Source organism: Triticum urartu, chromosome 7 (assembly GCF_003073215.2).
Source record: "Triticum urartu cultivar G1812 chromosome 7, Tu2.1, whole genome shotgun sequence".
NCBI classification, from domain to species: domain Eukaryota; kingdom Viridiplantae; phylum Streptophyta; class Magnoliopsida; order Poales; family Poaceae; genus Triticum; species Triticum urartu.
This window is the reverse complement of record NC_053028.1, coordinates 488,411,331-488,438,083: the sequence shown is the minus strand read 5'-3', so window position 1 is coordinate 488,438,083 and position 26,753 is coordinate 488,411,331. Positions and strand designations below refer to the sequence as shown.

Below are 26,753 nucleotides of genomic sequence, written 5' to 3'. Positions count from 1 at the left end.
TCCTCCACTCCTTTATATACGGGGGCAGGGGGCACCCCATAGACACAAGTTGATCCACGTGATCATATTCTTAGCCGTGTGCGGTGCCCCCTTCCACCATAATCCTTGATAATATTGTAGCGGTGCTTAGGCGAAGCCCTGCGATGGTAGAACATCAAGATCGTCACCACGCCGTCGTGCTGACGGAACTCTTCCCCGACACTTTGCTGGATCGGAGTCCGGGGATCGTCATCGAGCTGAACGTGTGCTAGAACTCGGAGGTGCCGTAGTTTCGGTGCTTGATCGGTCGGGCCGTGAAGACGTACGACTACATCAACCGCGTTGTGCTAACGCTTCCGCTGTCGGTCTACAAGGGTGCGTAGATCACACTCTCCCCTCTCGTTGCTATGCATCACCATGATCTTGTGTGTGCGTAGGAATTTTTTTTGAAATTACTACGTTCCCCAACAGTGGCATCCGAGCCTAGGCTTTATGTGTTGATGTTATATGCACGAGTAGAACACAAGTGAGTTGTGGGCGATATAAGTCATACTGCTTACCAGCATGTCATACTTTGGTTCGGCGGTATTGTTGGACGAAGCGGCCCGGACCGACATTACGCGTACGCTTACGCGAGACCGGTTCTCCCGACGTGCTTTGCACATAGGTGGCAGGCGGGTGTCAGTTTCTCCAACTTTAGTTGAACCGAGTGTGGCTACGCCCGGTCCTTGCGAAGGTTAAAACAGCACCAACTTGACAAACTATCGTTGTGGTTTTGATGCGTAGGTAAGATTGGTTCTTGCTTAAGCCCGTAGCGGCCACGTAAAACTTGCAACAACAAAGTAGAGGACGTCTAACTTGTTTTTGCAGGGCATGTTGTGATGTGATATGGTCAAGACATGATGCTAAATTTTATTGTATGAGATGATCATGTTTTGTAACCGAGTTATCGGCAACTGGCAGGAGCCATATGGTTGTCGCTTTATTGTATGCAATGCAATTGCGCTGTAATGCTTTACTTTATCACTAAGCGGTAGCGATAGTCGTGGAAGCATAAGATTGGCGAGACGACAACGATGCTACGATGGTGATCAAGGTGTCGCGCCGGTGACGATGGTGATCACGACGGTGCTTCGAAGATGGAGATCACAAGCACAAGATGATGATGGCCATATCATATCACTTATATTGATTGCATGTGATGTTTATCTTTTATGCATCTTATCTTGCTTTGATTGACGGTAGCATTTTAAGATGATCTCTCACTAATTATCAAGAAGTGTTCTCCCTGAGTATGCACCGTTGCCAAAGTTCGTCGTGCCCAGACACCACGTGATGATCGGGTGTGATAGGCTCTACGTTCAAATACAACGGGTGCAAAACAGTTGCACACGCGGAATACTCAGGTTATACTTGACGAGCCAAGCATATACAGATATGGCCTCGGAACACGGAGACCGAAAGGTCGAGCGTGAATCATATAGTAGATATGATCAACATAGTGATGTTCACCAATGAAACTGCTCCATCTCACGTGATGATCGGACATGGTTTAGTTGATTTGGATCACGTGATCACTTAGAGGATTAGAGGGATGTCTATCTAAGTGGGAGTTCTTAAGTAATATGATTAATTGAACTTAAATTTATCATGAACTTAGTCCTGGTAGTATTTTGCAAATTATGTTGTAGATCAATAGCTCGCGTTGTTGCTTCCCTGTGTTTATTTTGATATCTTCCTAGAGAAAATTGTGTTGAAAGATGTTAGTAGCAATGATGCGGATTGGATCCGTGATCTGAGGTTTATCTTCATTGCTGCACAGAAGAATTATGTCCTTGATGCACCGCTAGGTGACAGACCTATTGCAGGAGCAGATGCAGACGTTATGAACGTTTGGCTAGCTCAATATGATGACTACTTGATAGTTTAGTGCACCATGCTTAACGGCTTAGAATCGGGACTTCAAAGACGTTTTGAACGTCATGGACCATATGAGATGTTCCAGGAGTTGAAGTTAATATTTCAAGCAAATACCCGAGTTGAGAGATATGAAGTCTCCAACAAGTTCTATAGCTAAAAGATGGAGGAGAATCGCTCAAGCAGTGAGCATGTTCTCAGATTGTCTGAGTACTAAAATCGCTTGAATCAAGTGGGAGTTAATCTTCCAGATAAGATAGTGATTGACAGAATTCTCTAGTCACCATCACCAAGTTAGTAGAACTTCGTAATGAACTATAGTATGCAAGGGATGACGAAAAAGACTCCCGAGCTTTTCATGATAATGAAATCTATGAAGGTAGAAATCAAGAAAAACATCAAGTGTTGATGGTTGAAAAGACCACTAGTTTCAAGAAAAGGGCAAAGGGAAGAAGGGGAACTTCAAGAAGAACGGCAAGCAAGTTGCTGCTCAAGTGAAGAAGCCCAAGTCTAGTCCTAAGCCTGAGACTAAGTGCTTCTACTGCAAAGGGACTGGTCACTGGAAGCGGAACTACCCCAAGTGATTGGCGGATAAGAAGGATGGCAAAGTGAACATAAGTATATTTGATATACATGTTATTGATGTGTACTTTACTAGTGTTTATAGCAACCCCTCAGTATTTGGTACTAGTTCAGTTGCTAAGATTAGTAACTCGAAACGGGAGTTGCAGAATAAACAGAGGCTAGTTAAGGATGAAGTGACGATGTGTGTTGGAAGTGGTTCCAAGATTGATATGATCATCATCGCACACTCCCTATAATTCCGGGATTAGTGTTGAACCTAAATAAGTGTTATTTGGTGTTTGCGTTGAGCATGAATATGATTTGATCATGTTTATCGTAATACGGTTATTCATTTAAGTAAAGAGAATAAATTGTTATTCTGTTTACATGAATAAAACCTTATATGGTTACACACCCAATGAAAATAGTTCGTTGGATCTCGATCGTAGTGATACACATAATCATAATATTGAAACCAAAAAGATGCAAAGTTAATAATGATAGTGCAACTTATTTGTGGCACTGCCGTTTAGGTCATATTGGTGTAAAGCGCATGAAGAAACTCCATGCTGATGGGATTTTGGAATCACTTGATTATGAATCACTTGGTGCTTGCGAACCATGCCTTATGGGCAAGATGACTAAAGACTCCGTTCTCCGGAACAATAGAGCGAGCAACAGATTTGTTGGAAATCATACATACTGATGTATGTGGTCCGATGAATATTGAGGCTCCCGACAGGTATCATTATTTTCTGATCTTCACAGATGATTTGAGCAGACATGAGTAATCTACTTGATGAAACATAAGTCTGAAACATTTGAAAAGTTCAAAGAATTTCAGAGTGAAGTGAAAAATCATCGTAACAAGAAAATAAAGTTTCTATGATCTGATCGTAGAGAAGAGTATTTGAGTTACGAGTTTGGCCTTCAGTTAAAAACAATGTGAAATAGTTTCACTACTCACGCCACCTGGAACACCACAATGTAATGGTGTGTCTGAACGTCATAACCGTACTTTATTAGATATGGTGCGACCTATGATGTCTCTTACCGATCTACCACTATCGTTTTGGGGTTATGCATTAGAGACAGCTGCATTCACGTTAAATAGGGCACCATCTAAATCCGTTGAAACGACACCGTATGAACTATGGTTTGGCAAGAAACCTAAGCTGTCGTTTCTTAAAGTTTGAGGTTGCAATGCTTATGTGAAAAAGTTTCAACCTGATAAGCTCAAACCCAAATCGGAGAAGTGCGTCTTCATAGGATACCCAAAAGAAAATGTTGGGTACACCTTCTATCACAGATCCGAAGGCAAGATATTCGTTGCTTTGAATGGATCCTTTCTAGAGAAGGAATTTCTCTCGAAAGAAGTGAGTGGGAGGAAAGTAGAACTTGATGAGGTAACTATACATGCTCCCTTATTGGAAAGTAGTTCATCACAGAAATCTGTTCCTGTGACTACTACACCAATTAGTGAGGAAGCTAATGATGATGATCATGTAACTTCAGATCAAGTTACTACCAAAACTCGTAGGTAAACCAGAGTGAGATCCGCACCAGAGTGGTACGGTAATCCTGTTCTGGAGGTCATGTTACTTGACCATGACGAACCTACGAACTATGAGGAAGCGATGATGAGCCCAGATTCCGCGAAATGGTTTGAGGCCATGAAATCTGAGATATGATCCATGTATGAGAACAAAGTATGGACTTTGATGGATTTGCCCGATGATCGGCAAGCCATAAAAAAATGGATCTTCAAGAAGAAGACGGACGCTGATAGTAGTATTACTATCTACAAAGCTAGACTTGTCGAAAAAGGTTTTTGACAAAGTTCAAGGTGTTGACTACGATGAGATTTTCTCACTCGTATCGATGCTTAAAGTCTGTCCAAATCATGTTAGCAATTGCCGCATTTTATGAAATCTGGCAAATGGATAACAAAACTGCAATCCTTAATGGATTTCTTAAAGAAGAGTTGTATATGATGCAACCAGAAGGTTTTATCAATCCTAAAGGTGTTAACAAAATGTGCAAGCTCCAGCGATCCATCTATGGACTGGTGCAAGCATCTCAGAGTTGGAATATATGCTTTGATGAGTTGATCAAAGCCACTAGGGCCACCGTAATCGCCTCACGCCCTCGCATAATGCAAGATGCCGTGATTCCACTAAGGGACCCTTGAGGGCGGTCACCGAACCCGTACAAATGACAACCCTTGGGGGTGGTCACCGAACCCGTACACTTTGGCAACCCTTGGGGGCGGTCACCGGTACCCGTCAAATTGCTCGCGGCGATCTCCACAGCCTAATTGGAGACCCCGATGCTTGCTCGGAGCTTTACACCACAATGATTGAGCTCCGAACACCACAAAGGTTGGGGTTAACTTCCCAACGACACCACGAAACTTCACCACAATGGAATATGGCTCCGAGGTGACCTCAACCGTCTAGGGCGCCCAAGCACCCAAGAGGAACAAGCTCAAGGGCACCAAGCACCCAAGAGTAATAAGCTTCTCAACTTATAACTTCCACGTATCACCGTGGAGAACTCAAACCGACGCACCAAATGCAATGGCAAGGGCACACGGAGTGCCCAAGTCCTTCTCTCTCAAATCCCACTGAAGCAACTAATGCTAGGGAGGAAAATGAGAGAAAGAACAAGAAAGAGAACACAAAGAACTCCAAGATCTAGATCCAAGAGGTTCCCCTCACATAGAGGAGAAAGTGATTGGTGGAAATATGGATCTAGATCTCCTCTCTCTTTTCCCTCAAAAACCAGCAAGAATCCATGAAGGGATTGAGAGTTAGCAAGCTCGAAGAAGGTCAACAATGGGGGAAGAACACGAGCCCAAAGGATAAGGTTCATTGGGGAAGAAGACCCCCTTATATAGGAGGGGGAAAATCCAACCGTTATGTGCTCAGCCCGCACACGAGCGGTACTACCGCTCGGGCGGAAGAAACAAGGAAATGGAGCAACAAAACATGAACCTTGGGGCGGTAGTACCGCATATGAGCGGTACTACCACTCACCCCATCGGTACTACCGCTGGAGGAGCAGAACACGGGACCAAAAGAGGCAGGGCAGAGCAGAGTACGATGGTAGAAATGCAGAAGCGGTACTACCGCCCGACCGGAGCGGTACTACCGTGCCTTACTGCCGTGCAACTACTGCTAAACCCGACACGAAAAGAGCAGGACCCAAAATCAAGGTGGTAGAAGAGCGGCACTGCAGCGGTACTACGACTGAGAGCTCCAAGCGGTATTACCGCTTGGGCTCGCGGTACTACCGCTGGGACCAGACAAAAGCCACTCTCAAGAAGACAGGAACTGCCATAACTTCTGCATATGAGCTCCGAATTGAGCAAACTCAAGCTTGTTGGAAACAAGACAACGAGTAGCATCAAAATAGCGACTGGTTATAGTAAGAAGAGGCAGGGGAAGTATGCCTAACAAAAAGAGGAGTGAAACCTCCAACCGAGAAGAACCGGCAAAACCTCCAACATCGAAACACCATAGAAGATGCGAGTGAACTCCGTTTTCGATGAACTTGAGCTTGTCATCAAGATGACCATAATCTTTAAGACTCACAGAGAGAACCAAACAAGAACCAAGAAAGATAATGCAAGGATGCAATGGTTTGAGCTCTCAACGAACGATACGATCAAGCTACTCATCGAGAGCCTCCCTTGATAATATGGCAATCGATCCTATAACCCGGTCTCCCAACTACCATCATGAGACCGGTAAAATAGAAAACCTATCAAGGGCAAACCTTGCCTTGCACATGGTCCACTTGAGATAGGATGACGATCTTGACTCCCTCAAGTTGGACCACCTTTCTTGATTGTGTTGACTCAATGAAGACTAGTTGATTGCTCCCTCATACTTCACTATGGGTGAGCCACTCTTCCGCACATCTTCACAAGTCCATTGTCACCACAAAGGACGACAAGCTTCAAGCATTTGATCTCTTCATGATGCTCCACTTGAACTTGCACACCGCAACCTAACCCCACAAAGAACTCTCACGAAGACCATGGGTTAGTACACAAAAGCGTAATTGACAATTCTTACCATACCATGAGATCACTTGATCCCTCTCGGTACATCTTCTACGCTTTGTGGGTTGATCAACTTGATTCACTCTTTGACTTAGTCTTGATCAGCCTCTCACAAGACCAATCTTTAGGTAATTCCTTGAATATCACCTTGATCGACACAAACTCTTCTTGAAACCAACACATGTACTCCAAAAAAAGCCTATGGACAAAACCTTCAAATATAACTCAAGGAAACCATTAGTCCATAGAGATTGTCATCAATTACCAAAACCAAACATGGGGGCACAACATGTTCTTTCATACCTAAAGTGCTAGTAAATGGACAACAACGGGGACTGAAAAATACCAGTGAAGCTATATCCATATGGTTGTGTCGGTATGGAAGGTGTACTTGTTGAGTGCGATTTGGACCCACCCGCGACATCGGCAATGTAAGATTGTTCGGATAATGGGGTGGTATGCCGTCGTCCTATCTTATATGCATGATTCCTACACAAGACAACTTCTTTGTCATGCTTTGGCATGTTTGCATATTGTTCCCGCATATGTCATCGTTTCCTCTCAGAAGGTTCATCTGGCAACATACATGAACATGGCAATTAGGTATATGAACTCCGGAAGGACATGCAATCATAATAAAAGATGAAATTAGTGTAGGTTGAGTAGACACCTATCATCTCACTCGAGGGTCCAGATACATAACTTGGGGGCACAAATCTTTCTCGAGCTTGCATGTCATATACATGTTGAACATGCATCATAACGTTGTAGAGACAAACATGATGAAAAATGTTGTTGACATACTTGCTGACAGTTGGCATTAGCAAGACTTGCAGCCTTTTTTCAGCCCATGCCTGACGCCGTTTCTAGAGGTATTCCGCCTTCTTGTCATCAGACATCCGGGCATACTATCCGTTGCCGCCCTACAGTTTTTTAGCGTGGAGATTCTCTAAAGTGGAATTGTTCGTAACGTCGGAACGATCCTGATTCTCTGACAACGACAGGGAAGCATCGAAATGAGTACGTTCCATCTGCTTGACAGGTGAAATCCATATAATGGTGAGAAAAGTTCAGGCAATGCAAAGTAAAATATGTTCCATCACTTTGGATAGCAGATTTGCTGAAATTGTGCATTGAAACGAACATGAAGAAGCATGTATCCGAAAATAGAGTTTGAATGGATGAATACCTGTTGGTTGCGGCTGCGGGGAGGTCTGAACCGACGAACCGATGGCAGACGCTCGAAGGCGGCGGCGGCGTCCCGGATGGCCGGGCCCCCAGGCGGCGGCGACGGCGTCACTACCGTCCAGCAGGCGGGAAGGCTGTGGCGGCGGAAAGGCGGCAGCCGCGCGCCGTCACTGCTCCAACGACGGCGTCCCCAACGGCCGGTTTAGGAGGCGATGGTGGCGCGGCGTGGAGCGGCTGGACGCCAAAGGAGCGACTGGGCGGCGAAGGAGCGGCGGGTCAGGTCGCGATGGTTGGGGGCGGGCGTGGCGACGCGATTGGGGCGATGCGATGCGGCGGGGGTGGTTCCTTTCGTGCGAAAGGTACGCATAGGGAAGGGGATCATCGGGATTGATTAGTGCTAAACATGTTTAGTCGCTAAACATCAGGACAATAAGGGTTGTTGGATTAACATGATCGGATGGTTGAGATATGTTGGATCTGCCCTTTTAGGTCTTTTTATATTGGTATAGATATAGAATATGGTGGGCGTAAGGTATATGTCGGACATGATTGATGTTAACCACTGGAATATATATACCACTGTTACAAACACGAGCAATTAAGCCTTCCACTATGTAATTGGTGCCCAGTATCTCAAAATCTTGCTACATCATCAGCGATGACCTGAGAAAATAATTTGGCACCGCTCCAGCAATGTGTACTTGCAGCACGTGTAAAAGCAGGACCCACAATTGCATAAAAAAGTGGTTGACAAAGTCACCTTTCCTTCACACATTAATGCTAAAATACTACTCCCTCCGTTCCTAAATATATGACATTTTAAATGGACTACAACATATGAATGTATGTAGACATATTTTAGAGTGTAGATTCACTCATTTTGCTCCGTATGTAGTCACTTGTTGGAATCTCTAACGGAGGGACTACTACTTCATTGCATGAAGGAAGTGGGCATGGGAGCAACTAGGTGCTCCGATTCTCTAATTTTTTCCTATGGCACCAGCTGGGCAATGAAAGGCACCAGTGTCAAATGAAGCAAAAATAAATTTGGCTCCGCTTTTGCCCTACATAATGAAGGGCCTTAGTAGCTAGTAAAAAATAGAGCGAGAGTGGGCCGATTTTTCTTATTCTTCTTTGAAACTAAAGGTACCTTTGACTCAAAGGATTTTCATATGAATTTGAAGGATTATAATCTTTGTGTTTTTTTCTTATGTTGGTTGTTTGATTCATAGGACTGAATCTTATAAAAAAATCTACAATTTTTTGTGTGCTATTTCCCATAGAATTTCTAGCATCCACTCAACTCTTTTTAAAAGAAAACCCTTACAAATACTCCTTCCGTTTCTTTATATAAGATGTATTTTTTCTGACACGATGACCAGAGCACATAAAGCATAATTGGTTTGCTACCAACATTTGGTATTGCCAATATTTGGCAAGCCAACATCTAGCAAAATCAAAAGTTGCCAACATTTGGCAACTTCTTGTGAGATTGGCAATGAAAATTGACAAGCAACCAATCTCCAGCCAATATTTAGTTGTTGCCAAAATTTGGCATGCCAATTTTTGACATCAAACCAATTATAATTTCAAAATATTTGGAATGAAATTACCTTTGGATAATTTGTTGGTCTGCAGAAATTTAATCAATTAGGCAAGGAAAGGAAGATATACATACAACCAGGAGAGATAGTTTCCTTATTATTATTATTATTATTATTATAAGAGATACAGAAAATCGAGAGAGATACATTCCTTTTTTTTCTGAAGGGGTGAGAAATAAATTATGAGGAATTGGAACAAATGCACTCTGAAATTTTATCAAAAAACAAATACACCTTATATAAAGTAATTGAGAGAGTACATTCCATCTAACGTTTGGAGGAAATTAATCGGACGGCTGGCGCCCAACCGACGCCTATTAGCAGGCTCGCAGCCTTTTATTTACGCTGTTCGAAGAGAGAGAGAAAAAGAGTCGTTTATTAGGGCATTGCGTCCCATAGCAACTGCTGGGCGGCGGACTCGTCGGCGAAACCTCCCCGGCGAACCGACCTAAACCCTAACCTTCCAATGCCAGCGGCGATGGCCGGCGGTTCAGGCGGCATGGCCAGCGGCCCTCGATCCCTCGATTGCCGCAGCTTCTGGAAGGCCGGCGCGTTCGAGGCCCCCTCCGCCGCCGCCCGCGGGTTCCACGGTCCGTCTTCTCCCCCTCTGGTCATGCTTTCGTTCCGCGACTTCGACGTGGATCACGCTGCTGATGCTGCTGGCCATTCTCGCAGACATGCTGGAGACAGGGGACTTCGACCGCGCGCGGGTGCACCCCAAGTTCCTCCACACCAACGCGACCTCCCACAAGTGGGCGTTCGGAGGTTGGTGCCCCTCCGCCTCTTGTCCTTTCCGTTCCATTGTTTGTTTTGCTTTTGTGGTGGTCGAGTAGGTGGCGGGGGTTATTGGGGTTTTACACATTATAATAAGGGTGAAATTGCTGTCCCAAACTAAGGGGGCTAGCATTTAATAAAGGAAATTGAGAGAAGCTAGGCTTGTTCGACAAAGGGGGACATCAGGTAATCGGAATTGTGATCCTCTACTACTTTGGTGGGGTTGTGCAGCAAATGATGTTAATGTTAATTTTGTTGGATCAAGTGATTCTCAGTGGAAGGGGATTTTATTCAACTGTTCCAAAATCGATGGTGTACATTCATAGTTTCGCATGATGTTTATCGGTTTGCTGGCTTGCTGTTTGTACCAGTGACGTGTAGTAGCTTCGCTCCTTAGAATTGCACTTACATGTAGTTTTTCTCTATCATCTCAACTCTCGAGTGGATACATAGTAACTTAATATTATCTAGACCGGTGGCACCGGCTGATGTGATATCAGTACCTGTTTTGCTCTTTAGATCGGAGGCTGCATATGGTATGTCTTTATCATCTCGGGAATATATAAAATAAATTTGTATAACCTGAACTACGGCAATGCAAGGTGGGATAATTGTAGTTCTGTTATAATCCCTGTGGGTTTGTGATTCTAGCTGGATAAAGATGGTGTCTCCAGTTATCTAAAACCACAGGATTCCCATGCGTAACAATAAAACCACAGGATTGCCATGCGTAACAATCATATTTTGGTGCTTACTCCTTCAGCGCGAGGGCGGTAAGCTGATTGCTCAGTCAACTGTGTGTTCTCTAGGCTACAGTGCTGAGCATAAGGGATACTGTTGTTGGGATCCCACTCAGCTCCACATGCTTCGATCTGACATTCCTCACCCAGAGCACATTCTAAATTGATTCATTTCTACTCCCACCCATCTCCACTGTTTCGTGTTCTATGGTACGTTTGTGAGACCATCAGTCGATGCATATTCTTTACTCCAGCTCATTGCAGCCTCAGGTTTACTCTGATGTGACACGGGCATGATCACTCTGATTGCAATGCTCTTTTGCCCTAATGTGTGGTCCTTGGGTCCTCTCTGATGGCATCGAATTCCATGAAGCAGCTGTTCTAGTGAACGACTGCTGTGGCAGAGTTGATGGTGGCTGAGACCACTTGGCTTTGATGGAAGAATGTATTCTTTAGTATGCATCTTTCTGTTTAGAATGTTTGCGCTTGTCCATCTGAATTTATTGCTTTTACTAATACTAAAGAACGCATGCTACTTACAGTTCAAGGAAGAATGTAGTTTGGTGACAAGATGCAAATTAGATGTGTTGTTGGAATGTTCTTTTAATTATAATAAGCAGAGCAATTAGATTGTGTGGTAATTTCTAACATCTGTTTCTTTATCATACATGTTACTTGTGCTGCCCTGGTCGATTTTTCCTAACATTTACTCTCTTGTCCTTTTCTATTGCAGCTATAGCTGAACTTCTTGACAACGCAGTTGATGAGGTTTGGAATATCTGTTAGAAGTTCCATACATTTATCTCCAACACTGCTGGTCCCTTAGAATTGCCATAGCCTAGCTTGTTACTGGGCGAATTTTATGAATAGAAATAATTATCTTCTGATATGGTTTCTCAGATTTGCAACGGAGCCACATTTGTAAAAGTGGATAAAAGCATCAATTTAAAAGACAGTAGCCCAATGCTGGTTTTCCAAGGTACCCAGATACAATGCAAAACATGAAACTGCAATATGATTAGTGGAATAGGTTGATCAATACAATTTTCTTCACCAAGTTCTGCTAACTTGGAGCCACTGTCACAGACGATGGAGGAGGAATGGATCCTGAAGGTGTACGGCAATGTATGAGTTTAGGATTCTCAACCAAGAAATCAAAGACAACCATTGGCCAGTGTATGCATCGTTCTGTTTGAGTTGGAATATTTTATTACTCTGCTAATTAATTTTGGCTTTGAAGATGCATAGCCTAGTAATTGAGGAAACTGGAATGGAAAGTAATAATAATGTTGTTATATTCAGCATACTGCATACCATCTTAGTGTACTTTAATCCCTTTCAACACCTCGTACATTTATGATATTGTGTTGTACTGTTGAATAGTAGAATAACACACCATTTGATGGAAGTTATGAGAGGCTTGAATAAAGTTCTTACCGGTTAAATGCTCTTCATTTTTCTGTTAGTTTATATGATGATGGTATAGTGTGTAAGCATGTATGTATTCACTGATTATTTTTCATTCAAGCCTAAAAGGGTAGCTAGAAACCCGGATGTCTATAGTTAGGTATATGGTTCACCAAATTAAATAATGGAATGATCCCTCATTGATAACACGATTTTTTGGACTTATATTCCGCTGTAGTTCTTGGCTCACCTCACAAAAATTAGAATGACCTTTACTTCAATAGTTTAATTGAAGAGATCTGAAGGACTGGAGTATCACTGAAGAACTAGCCATGGACAGGGGTGCGTGTAAGCTTGCTATCCATGTGCCAGAACTATGCGTTGGTCGCGAGATCTTATATGTTTCACCTCTAGCCTACCCCAACTTGTTTGGGATTAAAGGCTTTATTGCTTTAATAGTTTAATTACCGATTCACACTTGGTATGAAATAGGTATATGGTTCACCAAATTAAATCATAGACTGATCCCTCATTGGTAGCAATATTTTTTAGACCTATATTCCACTGTAGTTCTTGGCTCACCTCACAAAAATTAGAATGACCTTTACTTCAATAGTTTAATTACCAATTTGCACTCGGTATGAGATGTTTCTGCAAATCCAAGCCTAAAGTATATGTTTAGAGTTTTAGTTCAACTAAATATTTAAGAAACTTTATTTTCACCTATTATCTAGCTACTTAATGCTTCATTTTCCTTTCTAAAACATTTGTTATGTCTATCAATTATTAAGTTCCTACCTTTGTCAATATACAGATGGAAATGGCTTTAAGACGAGCACAATGAGACTTGGTGCTGATGCAATTGTTTTTACTCGTGCAATCCGTGGGAGGTAGATAATCTTCATTCCAGTCATTATTGATTTGTTTCTAATTTTTATGGCATTTGTTGGATTCTGTGTATTTATCAGTGATTAACACAATTTCTTTCTCCTGCAGTAATGTTACCTTGAGTGTTGGCTTGCTCTCATACACTTTCTTGAGGAGAACAATGAAGGATGACATAGTTGTCCCTGTGGTATGTCATGTTGGACTAGTACTTTAGTAGTGTATCGTTCTTGCGGCTTTCTCTTAGGAGCTGACATTTTCTATCACTGTTACAGCTCGATTTTCAAATCCAAGATGACCACATTGTACCTTTGGTGTATGGTTCACAAGGTGATTGGGACAGTAGCTTGAAGATAATACTTGATTGGTCCCCCTTTTCTTCAATGGAAGAACTGCTACAGCAGGTGGCATTCGTCCCAGACAGTATTTTTAGTCCATTCCCCAGTCGTATTTTGAGATCAAGTAGTGAGTTTTCACTATCAGTATATTTGATTTTTCATGAATGAGTTAGCCAAATATTTTAGGTGCAAAGGCATGATATGATATTAAAGGTACAGATATGTTGTGTCTCTTGTTCAGCTCACATATAAAATCGATCAAATTTTTTCAACAAACTATGATAAAATATTTGTAGTTATCTATTTTTATTTTGATGGAACTTCCACCATTTAGCATATATATTCAAGAAAACTGAAAATATGTAGAAGAAATAGAGTTCTTTTTTTTTTTGAAGTTTTTAGATGCAAAGCAGCAGTTGAGCATCTTAGTGCGTCGTATATATGTTTTAGAAGCCTCCAAGCTCTCCCTCAAAACAAATCCATGTTAGGCAAGGGTGGGTAAGTGAACCAAAGATGTATTGATATTCATAGACTTGCGCTGTTGTCATAATCCAGATTGGCATGCTGGAGCTGATCCATACACATTTTCCTTCAGCAGTCTGCTCTTGTTTAGGCAACATCGAACTCAAAATATTGTCTATAGAGCAAACTAACAACAAATGGAATACTTCTAGTTTTGCAATTCTAGCCTTAATTTCTTTATTCCAAAATGGCATCGTGAATGGTTTTTTGATGCTATATAGCACATATGCTTGACTTTAGTTGGGGTTCTTTAATGGCTAGTTTAGTCGATTATCACATTTTCTGAATCTATACCCTGACCATAACAACTGCACAGTGATGTATACCTAGGCAACCGACTCTTTAAATGTGCATATATTGATAATTTCCTTGTCTGTTCAGTTCAAGGATATTGAGAGCCATGGAACTAAGGTGGTGATATATGATCTATGGATGAATGATGATGGCCTTTTAGAACTTGACTTCGATGATGATGATGAGGTAAATATTCCTGCAGTTTATGTTTCAAGTACAACACATTACCTTCACATTCTTGTAGAGAACATTTAAACAAGCATTCAAACTTGTTTTATGAAGCAAACATTGTTGCTGACGGGAATCCTGTGATTTTAGATAATTAACTACGCCACCTTTATCCTGTTACTCTGTTAGCATCACAAACTAGGGGAGAATAGAGCAGAACTACTTTCCCATGTATAGTAGACTGTTGCCCTCCCATGTGCATTTCTCTACAATTTTAGAAGTCTGAATTGGTGTTGACATCGGTGGAGGTGATGTATGCTGCTCCCTTCTCCATCCCACCCGTCCCATAACAATTAGCATCTACAAGCGGGCCCCAAAACCTATGCTGTTCCTTGCTCTCCTACGTCTTCGTTGATCTTTTAATAAATCGGAATAACTACGCAAATGCGCTAGCGGCAAAGGGGAAGGCCCCACAGAAAGTTATGAAGTGGACCCGGCCCGCTCAGGGAGTAATAAAGTTAAACGTTGATGCTAGTTTCCATTCGGATACTGGGGCGGGAGCTACTGGAGCTCTGCTGTGGGACTGCAATGGAATATTTGCTGGGGCATCCTGTTCTTATAAAGAGCTTGCTTTGGAGCTTGGACGTAGTTTCCATGGAGGCATGTGCCCTTCTCGAAGGACTGCGTCTTGCTGATGAGATGGTGATTCATTTGCTGGCCGTTGAATGTGACTCGATGGAAATTGTACAGGCCATGCTGGATCCATCAGAATACCGTGCTTCGGGAGCTGTGGTTACTGATGATTGTCGGAAGTTGATGACTTCTTTCGGCAAGGCGATGATTGTGCATTGTGCCCGGGAAAGCAATGCCGCAGCGCATAGGGGGAAACTTTCTATGGAATGGCGTGATCATCCTCCTGACTTCTTGATCCCCTCTCTTGTAACAGACATGATTATTGTTTAATAAATTTCACGGAAGTTAAAAAAATTGGAATAACGGCTGTTTCTTTGATTTTCCTAAAAATCAAAAAATGAGGCCATGCTGCCGATTTCTCCTAAACCAAGCAAGTTCTGTGTCTCTGAAGTATTCCTTTTGTTCGCTGCTGCCTGCTGGGATGGAGACATGTCCAGCGGGACCACACTACCCACATCTACCAAACCAAACAAGGCCGTGCTACCAACGTTTCTCTCTGTTTGCCGTTGCCTGCCGTGCCGCTGACATGTCCACAAAGGGGCACTGATCCATTGAGATCATGATGAGCAGCAAATATGGCAAACCTCTGAGCCCACCCTCGTGTGCATTGCCATTCAGCATGGTTGATAGGCACCGTATGGCTGACAAAAGCAATGGTCGCTTCATCCAGTTAATCCTGCTTTCGAAAAACAAACGGAAATGGTGCATAATGCAAATGAAGAATGATTTCTGTTTCATGCCTGTGGAAACCACCTTGCTGATCTGTGCAATGTCAAGGGAATAGGGAATAATTTTCCATGAGTCGCATGCTCTCTGCGGAACTGATGTTCATTCTAGGAAACTATCTGTGCGTACAGAAGCACATGTACTGTTGTTGTATTCTTATAGCAGAGTTAGGCTACTTGTGCATGTGTTCACAATTTTATGGGAAATCAACAATTGAGCAAGAATTATTGTTGTTCTTTACTTGAAAAATATGGCTGCATTTCACATTTAGACAGGTACATATTAGATCATGAGACAATAAAATATTGTTATTTAAAACTTGAGTTGTGGCAGAGCATGGGACATGCCTTCATACCACTCTACCATTCTTGTACTAATTGAAATGCTTATACCTTGTTGCTCAATTTCAGGACATATTACTTAGAGATCAAGCTAAAGCTACTGCGGGGACGACAAAGATCCAAAAAGAAATTATTGAGCAACATATATCCCACAGACTCAGATTCTCTTTGCGAGTAGGTTTTATTTCTGTACATTCTATTCTTTTCCCTATCTGCATATGACTAGTAATTTTTGTTTGTCAATTTACAGGCGTATACTTCCATCCTTTATCTTAAGAAGTATGCAAACTTCCAAATTATATTAAGAGGAAAAGTGGTTGAACATATAAACATTGCTCATGATCTAAAGTTCAAGAAAATGTTTACTTACAAGCCTCAAGTCACGCTTGATTCTCAAGTGGTAAGTAAATGTGTATAACAGGCACATGTGCTCTCATTATTTTGACAAATTTAAAGTGTGGGGTTTAAAGTTTGAAAATATCTTCCGAAAGAAACTTGCATGCCAGTATGCAAAGAATGACTATGTATTTGCAATATTCTCTAAAAAAGCTGAGTTGATTTGTACTCAACAATAAAGTTCCAAGAAAAACTTGCATATAGATATTAGAATGGTCTATGTATTTGCATCATTTGGTGAAAAAATATTTGATTTTAATTAAACACTAAAATGACAAGCCTGCCAAAAGGTTTATATGCTCTATTTTTTTTCACATAGGCCAAAAAATTTAAAATTCTGCTTGAAACTTTGCAGCTGCTAATGATACTCAACCATTTTACATGTTTTTTTTTCAAATCTTACATAAGCACGCGATTTTTTTAGCAGGGCTCAGGTTGCACACTTGAGATTATCATGTATAAATTGTACTCCCTCTGTAAACTAATATAAGAGCGTTTGGATTACTAAAGTAGTGATCTAAATGCTCTTATATTAGTTTACGGAGGGAGTAATAGTCATTTGGCCTCACCTTGAGGTTATCGTTTATAGTAGTCATTTCTTCCATGTGCTACTCTATTTCAGAATAGTCTGCATTTAATGCCATTGATACTTTGCTAATTGTTATCATGCCTATGTTGGCTTTCCTCTCCAATTCCATTATTTTGTCTGTTCGAGCACATTGTAGTTACAGAAACAGTCACTTTTGTTTAAAACTGCATTTTGACTGAAACTGTAGGTCTCAGTGAAGGTAGATGTCGGATTTGCCAAGGAGGCGCCAGTTTTGGGCATTTTTGGGATGAATGTCTACCATAAAAATCGACTAATAATGGTAACCACTCTATCCAGTTCTGGGATGTTTGTTTGTTTTTTCCCTATTATGTGTTATGCTGCTTGAATCTCAACATGTAGGCAGTGTTTTTCGTCCTGCAGTCTATAGTGAGAACTTATTGTTTTCCAATGGATCGGTGTGCCAGACTGACTGTCTTACATTAGTGAACAGAGGTAGTACTTTGCAACAAAGTGCCTTTGTTGCGCATTCTCCTCAAGATTTAAGTAGTGAATTCGTGGAATACTAGAATGGTGAAAGGATTCTTCTGTGATCACTACTAATACTTGCTTTTGTGTGTGAGAGTGATCATTTTTAGAAAGCATGCATGTGCATGTGGTCCCCATTGGTGTCTACTTACTGGTATAGAGGAACAGAATTCTAAGAAATTTATTTTGTTCATTGCAGACAATGGTAGTGAGTATTTAAGTTGATGCTAAGTCATTTTCGGGACTTAGAATGTAATGCAGATAGATGCTAATATTGGATTCTACAACCAGTGATTTCCCTCTTATCTTCCTAGTGAACATTGATAATTCCATAGCGTTATTGACTTATTGTATTTGTATCTGATAGTAGCAAAAAGCAAAAATGTTATTAATATTTTCCGGCATGTGTCTAGTTGCCATAGTAATGTGACTAACCAAATTCAATTTAATTCATAATGGATTTGTAAGTGCTAATCCATTTTTCTTTGAGAAAAGGATAAGCATCGTGACTCGTTGTATCATAGATCTGAGAAAATGTTATGTATAAGCCTAAGCCCCCACAGCCGGAAAACCAAAGGAGGCCCTATAGCTAATAAAAGCAGCTGCAATTTACTTGCACCTGCTGTAACCCGATACTTTGCCTCTGATTTGATCGTCTCGAGGAGGTCACTTGAAGGCAAAGGTAGCGCTATGAAAGATAAATGCACTCCTTTGCTTCCAGATCCATCAAGCAGTGAGCTGGATGAAGCAGCAAGTCCCATGCCTCAGCCTGGACGGGGTGATCCGATCACCGCCTTACACCAGGCGGCGAACACAGCGCTGGCCTCCTCAGGGGTGGGGGGGGGGGACCCTAAACCCTAAGGCAGTGCCTCATCCTGTAATGGCGGAAAAGTTACAAATATTTCACTTTCTTCTTGTTTTTTTTTGTTGAACATGATAGTTGAGATGTCAAAATGTGTATCACTGTTCAGCATATGTTTTTAATACCATATTAAGGTTCCGAGCTGGAGCTTATATAATACTCCGTCCGTCCCAAAATAAGTGACTCAACTTTGTACTAACTTTCCGAGCTGGAGCTTACTATCGAAAATGTACAATTTTAGCAATTCAGTTGTTGCAATACATGGTCTGGAACATTTTTTGTGTACAAAAAAACATCGGCATAACAAGTTGGCCAAAACTTATTTTCTTTATTAAAAAAAAATCCTTTGCAGCCCTTCTGGAAGGTTCTTCAGGAAGGATCGAGCAGAGGGAGGAGTGTTGTAGGTGAGTTTTATATGTTAAATACTTTTAGAAGTGTTACTTTAATTATTTTTCTCTGGGTTGACACTCATCATGGTTTAGGTGTACTTGAGGCAAATTTTATTGAACCGGCACATGACAAACAGGATTTCGAGAGGACTCCACTATTCATTCGTTTGGAAACAAAACTTAGACAAATTATCATTGAGTACTGGTACGTGTCTTGGGATGCTCAATCTGAAATAAAGATGCCTATATTCTCTCATCCTTATTAAGGAGATTAGAACCACATTTTAAATACTTGAACAAGCTTCATATTAAGGCCTCCTTTTTTTCATAGGATAGGAATGTTATAGGAATAGGAAAATCATAGGAAGTGAGATGACATGCATCTCAATTCCTATAGAGAAAGAGATGTCATTTGATGCATAGGATGAGAATTCTCCATTGAGTCTAAGCTAATGTTTTTTTCCTCCAAAATGTGAAGGATTGATTCATATCCTACATAGGAATAGGAATCCATTCCTACAAACCAAAGGGCTTCAAAGGATTTTTTTTCCTTTGCAAATCCTATCCTATAGCATTCCTATAGAATTCCTACAAACCAAAGGAGGCCTAAAGAAGAAACATGTTGCTGATCTCTCTTTTTTTTAGTGCTTTTTTGTTTTGTTTTATTAAACTGTTTACTGTTGGGTCAATACCTGGGATTGGGAAGTGAACTGTATTTGGTGTTACCACACCACATATACTGTGTCTTGTGTGGTAATACCACATACCATGGGTATTTTGCATGCTGACGTTTGTCCCCATTCTGCTTTGTATAATGTAGTTTCCTGCAATAATGGTGTTTTTGCAGGAAAAACAACTGTCATTTGATAGGTTACCAGCCAATGAATCCACAATTAAAAACACAGTATAAGGCTGCCAAAGGTTCAGGTGGTCCTGGACATGAGTTTCAGCAGAAATCATCGACTGCTCAGAGGATTGGAGTGCATTCATCATCGACTGCTCAGAGGATTGGAGCGCATTCATCAAATTTGCTACCGGAAACATATGATGATGCAGCAGTCTTTGGACTGAGAACTAATGGTGCAGGTATAAGACAAGCTCTATATAATGCTTCCTTTTTTTGCCTTCAATCGTTATACAAAAATGTGAGTCCATGCTGTGTGCTAAGCTGCCAAAAGGTACACTCTCTTCCGGTCCTACTTGGATTCATGCAGTTTCACGAAGTTTGAAGTGAGAAATAATTCTTACTTGAAATGTGATTCTCTGTTTAGCTTTTCTTGAACTCAAAGGTCTTTGTGCAACTAATTAGTGGTGTACAATACTGAATAAAAATCTTGTGATGCCCTGTTACCCTGTCAGGGCAAAAGCTGCCGGGCTGGTTGTCAAAAGGACGGACAAGAGCATGTCACTTATTTTTTCTGACCAAAATAAGCTTGTTCAAATTGTTTTAGAACATTTGTTTAGAATATTTGTACATGAAGAAGGTAAATCCTGTGGTAGAAATATAGACAAGTTATTTTATTTAGAGCAAGGTTCTGATGATCTTGTGAAGTATTTGGTGGTACGCAGATACTGTTTTCACTTACTTTCTTAACATATGACGACCAGAGCACCCTAACTTTTTTTTGCGTGTTTGAGAATCCACTCACCTTATAAATGTTGTTATTGTATACTTTATTCATGCTTGTTCTATTTTATTTTATCCAGGTTCTGGTTTGCAATTTTCTGGCCAAGCACAAGAAAACGGTACGAATTCAGCAGGCTTGGAAGAGGTTTGCACCTTTTAGTCTTTCAATTCGGTCATGTTCTAGTTTTACTTGTTTCCATTCTTGGACCCCAATGTAGCTCTTGTTGACAATAAACATGCCATCTGTGTCCCCACTCTCTTCACAAGTTCCCGAGTCACTGCTCCCTTGATATCATTTTCTGCTGTAATGCAAAAAGGCTTATATAATGTGCACAGCCATTGGCTATGTTTTGGCACTAGATGAGAGTGTTTACTCTTCACGGTTTAGCATGATGGCTAATATAATGTTAAATTCCTATGTTATACTATGCTTGATTACTCTTTTCACATGCACATATCTGATCACTATTCTTTTTATTATCATTTGTGGCATTTAGGATCTAGTCAATATTGCCTCTGATGGTGAACTTGATCCTAATTTCCTTGAGAAGCTGAGTGATGAAAACATTTCTCTGTTCACAAGGTAATTTCTTGATGATGGTTGATGAATTTATGTACATGGGAGAATATTTTTGTGTATGTGTGTGTGTATATATATATATTATATAATCTCCTGAATAGACTTTGTAATTAAATGTGTTCAAAATTCCTGTTTTGTTGTCAACATAATGTTGCTGTTTGTTTGTTATGTCTTTTTTCTCTATTTTGCATAAATCTAATTGCACCATCAGTTCTTTAGTTTATACATCATTTTCAGAAGTACCAATATTGATATGCTTGACTATTTTTGAAAATAATAATAAATAATGTTATCAATTAAGTATCAAGCCATTTAGCATGTATTTAGTTGGTGCAGTCCATTCTCTTATAACTTATTCATTATTCCAACAAAAGCCAAGAACCAACAGCCAAACTGTAGCAGCAAGTTAGCAAGCATAAAAATGTTAATTTAAGAGAAAGGGAAGAGGAAATCAGCAGCCTGTCATTAGATAAAAATCTGTAGGATAGTGGGGGATAGTGGAAATCAGCCGGCACTGCTAGAGCCTGAGAGGTATCAGGGACATATCGGTAATGAATCAGTATCAGATAGAGATACGCTGATTGCTGAGAGTATTCTGTATGTTAGCATACATTACAAAATTAATGTTAACAATATTACATGAATTGCATGTCTAGGGAAATTACAAACTTCAACTGCAGAATATTTTATTTTGAAGCTACTAAATTGGCTGGTTGCTACACTTTAGTTGTTTGCTATGTGTGAGGTAATTAGTGCTACCTTGAAATGTGGTGACATTGTTTTTGAGTGCCACGAGCCAAGCTACTATAGCCCTTAAATGAATAGTTTATGCATGACACCTTGGCATGTAATTGTATCGATAGGACTTGGTGATTGTTTGTGTTGTTTGAGATCACTCTTACCATTGTTGCATACTGAACCTGGAAGTACTCCTTTCAGGCGCGAGGAGCTTAAACAACGAGATACACAATTGAAGCAGACGGTATGTCATACCATTCAAAGTAATCAGCTAATAGCTAGCGTATTATGTTGCTAGATCAAATCAGAATTGTTCTTTTGTAGATTTTGGAGTTGGAGCATGAACTAGAGGAAACAAAAAGGAAATGCTCTCAGCTTTCTACTGAGCTGCAGGTGCGGAAGAGCCAGCAGCAGCTCCCGTACATGTGAAGGTTAGTTTGGCTACTTCTGACATATTCTTCTCTGTAAGTTCTTTCCAATTTGTCTATACCTTTGTTAATTTCAGAAATATAAATATAGTAAAACACCATGCAAAAAATTGATCTTTGACTTTGCTCAACCTTCAATTTGCAACTTTGACCATTTTTCAGTTAGTTTTCAATGATAAATATAAGTTTTACTGCAGACTTTCTAAAGCTCGTCTATTTTGGAACAGAGTTAATACTTTAATCACCTGTCGTGATCCGTCTTGGTTGAGCCTTGAGAGTCCAGCTCTGCGTTGTAGTTTCCAACCCGGCGCTACTCCCTACATGTAGGGTTAGAATTGCTTTTATAAGTATCTGATTCTTTCTTTTTCTGCAAAACCTAAACGGACAGGAGTTATGGTAATTCATTGAGCAGAAAATAGTTATCCAGTTTGCTACAGAGTACTCCCTCCGTTCCAAATTACTCGTCGTAGAAATGGATGTATCTAAAACTAAAATACATCTAGATACATCCATACCCGCGACAAGTAATTCGGAACGGAGGGAGTACATTCGAGAACATGAGTTGCATACCCGTTTGGTTTTATTTTATGACCCCAAAACATAGCTCAGATCTGAGTTCCTCTTTCGTTGCATTTTTTTTGGAATCATTTCTTTCAGTTCCAATTTGGCAAAGCTTGATCTGGTTTTGGGCCCTCTAGATCATGGTTGATCATGTTCTGAATTGTCATTACTTAACCATCTAGAAAGAGGTGCTTTGGTTTAGCGTCCAAAACGTTGTGGCTAACCATACACCAAACGAAGCATGGTTGGCAACAGATAAGAAAAAACATGGTTGGCAAGGCACCAATGCCAACCATGACTGATGATGAATCCAAGAATATGGTCTCCTCCATCTGCGATACAAGAACATGGACTTAGTAGGCCTGCTACCTTGCTCTGTTCATGTTAATCAGATTAGGAAGAAAGACATGGAATTTAAAGAATGTCGGTAGTGAAAAAAAAAGGTGAGAGCTAGCTAACATTTTGCTCAAATTGATGACTAAGTGGTACCCCGTCAAATTTTTGAAAAAAGTAAAATCCATATCGTTGATGGAAGGCGCGTCATTTCACCTAAGCGTGACAGTGATTTATGGGCAAACAACGGGCTCGCCATATGGGGTGCTAGTGTAATCTTGCATGTTGGGAGTTGTTGCTTACGCTGAGTAAATGCATGATCTTTGGAAGTTGTTTGAATTAAAAAGAAGAAAATGAAAGGGTATACAAAGGAAAATGAAAGAATTATAGGCTTACCTTGTTGGGCCTAACCCCAGCTTTACCCAGCCGTGCATAGCCCATCCCCTGAACAGTTGTAACTGCATGGCGTTGTCTCAAGAAGAAACTACTCATGCAGTCCTGTGATCTGTGCGCCATATGCGATGAATTCCTCCTGTGAAGCGCATCGGCACGCCCTTTCGCTCCTCAGAATATGAGCTTGTGTAGCAGCCTTAGTTTCATGGAGAACGCCGACGGCTTTTGGTTCGTGTCGCCGCCACTGTTCCAAGCATCTTCCCGCCTCACTCCCCTGGAAGTCTTCTGATGAACCTCCAACACTCCGTCGATCTCCTCCAAGGCGTCACCCCAGACCGTTCCCGAGGCGATCTCCTCTGCCGTCCGTCGGCATTGTCAACGGCCTCGTACCCGTTCTCCTCCACTGCTTTATTTTCCTTCCTGTTCGCGTGCTCCATCGGAAGAAGGACTGATGACTTGATTCTCCAAGATCTTTCGAGTAAGAGTGCTTCTCATTCTCTTATCATTGATTCCCAAGGTGGCCTCCCGATATTCCATGCAACTTGCAAAACATATTTGAATCGGTGGGATTAGTTTTAGGGATTGAGGTGGTACTTTAATAGATTAACCAATTCACTTATATCAGCGCAAGGCGTGCTAGCTCAGTTGGCTACTGACTTAGGTAGTGAACGGGAGGTTCAACTCCCAACACAAGCATATTCCGAATCTACTTGTGCAAGGCGTGCTAACTCAGTTGGCTACTTGCCTCCTCTCCCAAACTGTAGCCAGACTGGCCACTATAGGTGGGCCGGATTCGTCCCGAATTGAGGCAGGCCAGCGACGGGACTGCGGATTGGGCGACAAAGCCAGGCTGCGGGTGACTGACTGATGGGCCACTATAGGTGGGCCGGCTTCGTCCCGAATTGAGGCAGGCCAGCGACGGGACTGCGGATTGGGCCACAAAGCCAGGCTGCGGGTGACCGACTGAGGCCAGGCCGGTGACGGGAGTGCGGGTTGATTTCTACAAAGGTTAGGGACTTTTTTTTGCAAAATGTCGCTACGGACCAAGAATTAGCAGGTATAGATTGGCTACCTGATCTGTAGAAATTTGAAACACAAATCGCTAACCAAACAACCTAACCGTACTGAAGGAACCTAGTCATGCTTACTATTAAACATTGATCTATGCTCTTCGTAGTTTCTCTGAACACTGAATATGTTTGAACCTGAAATTTACAGGATGATATGTAGTTGTAGTGCTTTTGGAAAAAAAAAGATTGTCTTGGTGTTGACTTGGATGTGGTGTCCACTAGTGTTGTTTGCACCCTTGCACTAACAAATATGGAAGTTCCATACTTGCCAAAAAATTTCTGCTTAGCTTGGATCCTTTCATTTAGATTTCGGGTTGCAAATTGCTAGGTTCACTGTATTTATATTAAAAAGGTTAGTACCTTGACTTGCAATGATTTTTAGAGATGTAAGTGGACGCATCCGCGACATCCGTGAACGCCTGCTTTCCTTTTTTTTTGTATTAGCTTGATTTTTAAAGCAACATTGATTAGCTTATTTTTCCCAGACGGCCGCGGGTGCCGCGGATGCGTCCACTTACATCCCTATTAATCTTTAACTCCGACAACTTAAGAATGTGAAGGGAATTCTAGGTCTAAGTGAATACTAACGATTATTTAGGGAACCGAATGATGAAGATTTTTGTGCTGTCAGCAGCTTAACCGAATCTCCATCATTGCTGATCACTCTTATGGGTCTTTGAAATGAAATCACCATCTTCTTTGGTTTGAGGGACGAAATGAGCTGGTGCAGCACTAATTGTAATACTCCCTCCGTCCCAAAATAAGTGACTTAACTTTATACTAACTTTAGTATAAAATTAGTACAAAGTTGAGTCACTTATTTTGGGGCGGAGTATAATGTTAAATGATGGTGGGGAGTAACTTACCAACTTATCTAGGACCAGTGCATTCCTTGAATCGAACATGCCCATGTATTTAGATGACCAAGGGTGCGTTTGATTCATGCCCAAGCCAACCCTACCAAAATTTTGGTGAAGTTGCATTTGAAGTAGGCAAACGGCATGTGCACATTTTTTGTGGGGCTATTATCAAAAAAATTGTACATGACCTAAAAAATGGGCACAAATCCACAAACGGAACATACCCCAAATAGTAACCCATCTTGCCTCTCTTAATTTCCCTTGATTCAAATTCTAGTGCGAATGAACCCAGTGATTTCTTGAGGTTCTGTAAATGCAATTACTTGTCCATTGTCTTCGACAATGACACAATAAGCATATTAAAATGCTTATCGATAATATTGAGGAGCCAGAATTTCTGTGTCTAATACCTTAGGCATATATTTGCCGGTAGTGCCAGACGTTGTGACCATTTTAATTGTTTCAAATGATCACATATGCTTAAGGTCTGTGACTCAAATAGTTGATTGAATTTTGTGCAAGTTCAAAGCATCCTTGATTTATCCTTGGAATCCATAGCAGAAGTAGAATGTTTGGTCAGAGAGGCATTGGTTAAGACAAAATTGTTTTTTTTTCAGGTTATTTCATTAAGGATGCAGAGCAGCGACCAAGGCTAATGAAGAAACCACGGTGTGAAGTGCTGACGTTGTTCATATTCTTGCTAGTACCAAACTGGGTCCACGCTTAGGAACATTAGGAAGGAAACTAACTGCGCGTACCAACAGCATATGGTTATCAGATGTGTATATGTCACGATGTCTGGTTGCAACTGCTGTTTCGTGCTCGGGATCAAAGACAATTGAATAATCGAATACTACTTGGTAGTCATATTATCAGTAATTTCCTTTGGCTATATTTGATGTTTACATGTGGCTTGTTTATACCTGAAAAAATCACCATGTCAGCACTCAACATGGAACACTCGGGCTCGAGTGTTCCATAACTGCAACAAGCAGCAGGTTAATGAAATATCCTTGATACTGGATGAATTCCAGCAATGGTTGCTAGCAAGGAGGTCAACATACATCGCAATACACCCAACACGTGCTGTAACACGTCTCCACTGCACAGCACGACGGCCTGGAACGGGAAGTCCAAATCGAATCTTAGGCCAGTAAGCGATGTATGTTATCCCAAAGGCCATCCCAAACCTGACGGGCAGCGGCGAAATGTAGCTACTACAAAAATTCCAG

General features: G+C 41.3%; 1 protein-coding gene and 1 long non-coding RNA gene across 3 annotated transcripts; one reads left to right on the top strand and one right to left on the bottom strand.

Moving 5' to 3' along the window:
- Window positions 1-6,564: 6,564 nt before the first annotated feature.
- LOC125523375 lies at window positions 6,565-8,375 on the bottom strand. The gene is made up of 3 exons (XR_007290206.1): window positions 7,719-8,375; window positions 7,200-7,560; window positions 6,565-7,103 (listed from the first exon to the last, which is right to left on the bottom strand). It is a non-coding gene; the product is annotated as an uncharacterized LOC125523375 (long non-coding RNA).
- A 1,302-nt stretch (window positions 8,376-9,677) lies between these two features.
- Window positions 9,678-26,413, top strand: LOC125517950 (protein MICRORCHIDIA 2-like). Of its 2 annotated transcripts, XR_007287855.1 has the most exons (21): window positions 9,678-9,911; window positions 9,997-10,086; window positions 11,569-11,603; window positions 11,736-11,814; window positions 11,922-12,011; window positions 13,057-13,132; window positions 13,239-13,317; window positions 13,403-13,531; window positions 14,369-14,467; window positions 16,279-16,383; window positions 16,460-16,609; window positions 17,382-17,474; window positions 18,895-18,946; window positions 19,025-19,136; window positions 19,779-20,017; window positions 20,639-20,703; window positions 21,056-21,141; window positions 22,078-22,120; window positions 22,201-22,307; window positions 22,532-22,627; window positions 26,139-26,413. XR_007287855.1 is itself a non-coding variant. In XM_048682908.1 (20 exons), exons 1-19 carry the CDS (start codon window positions 9,788-9,790, stop codon window positions 22,303-22,305), a joined length of 1,851 nt encoding a protein of 616 aa, XP_048538865.1. In that variant the 5' UTR covers window positions 9,678-9,787; the 3' UTR covers window positions 22,306-22,307; window positions 26,139-26,413. The 2 variants fall into 2 exon arrangements, 1 of the variants encoding a protein (XP_048538865.1); XM_048682908.1 differs by lacking the exon at window positions 22,532-22,627.
- Window positions 26,414-26,753: the final 340 nt, after the last annotated feature.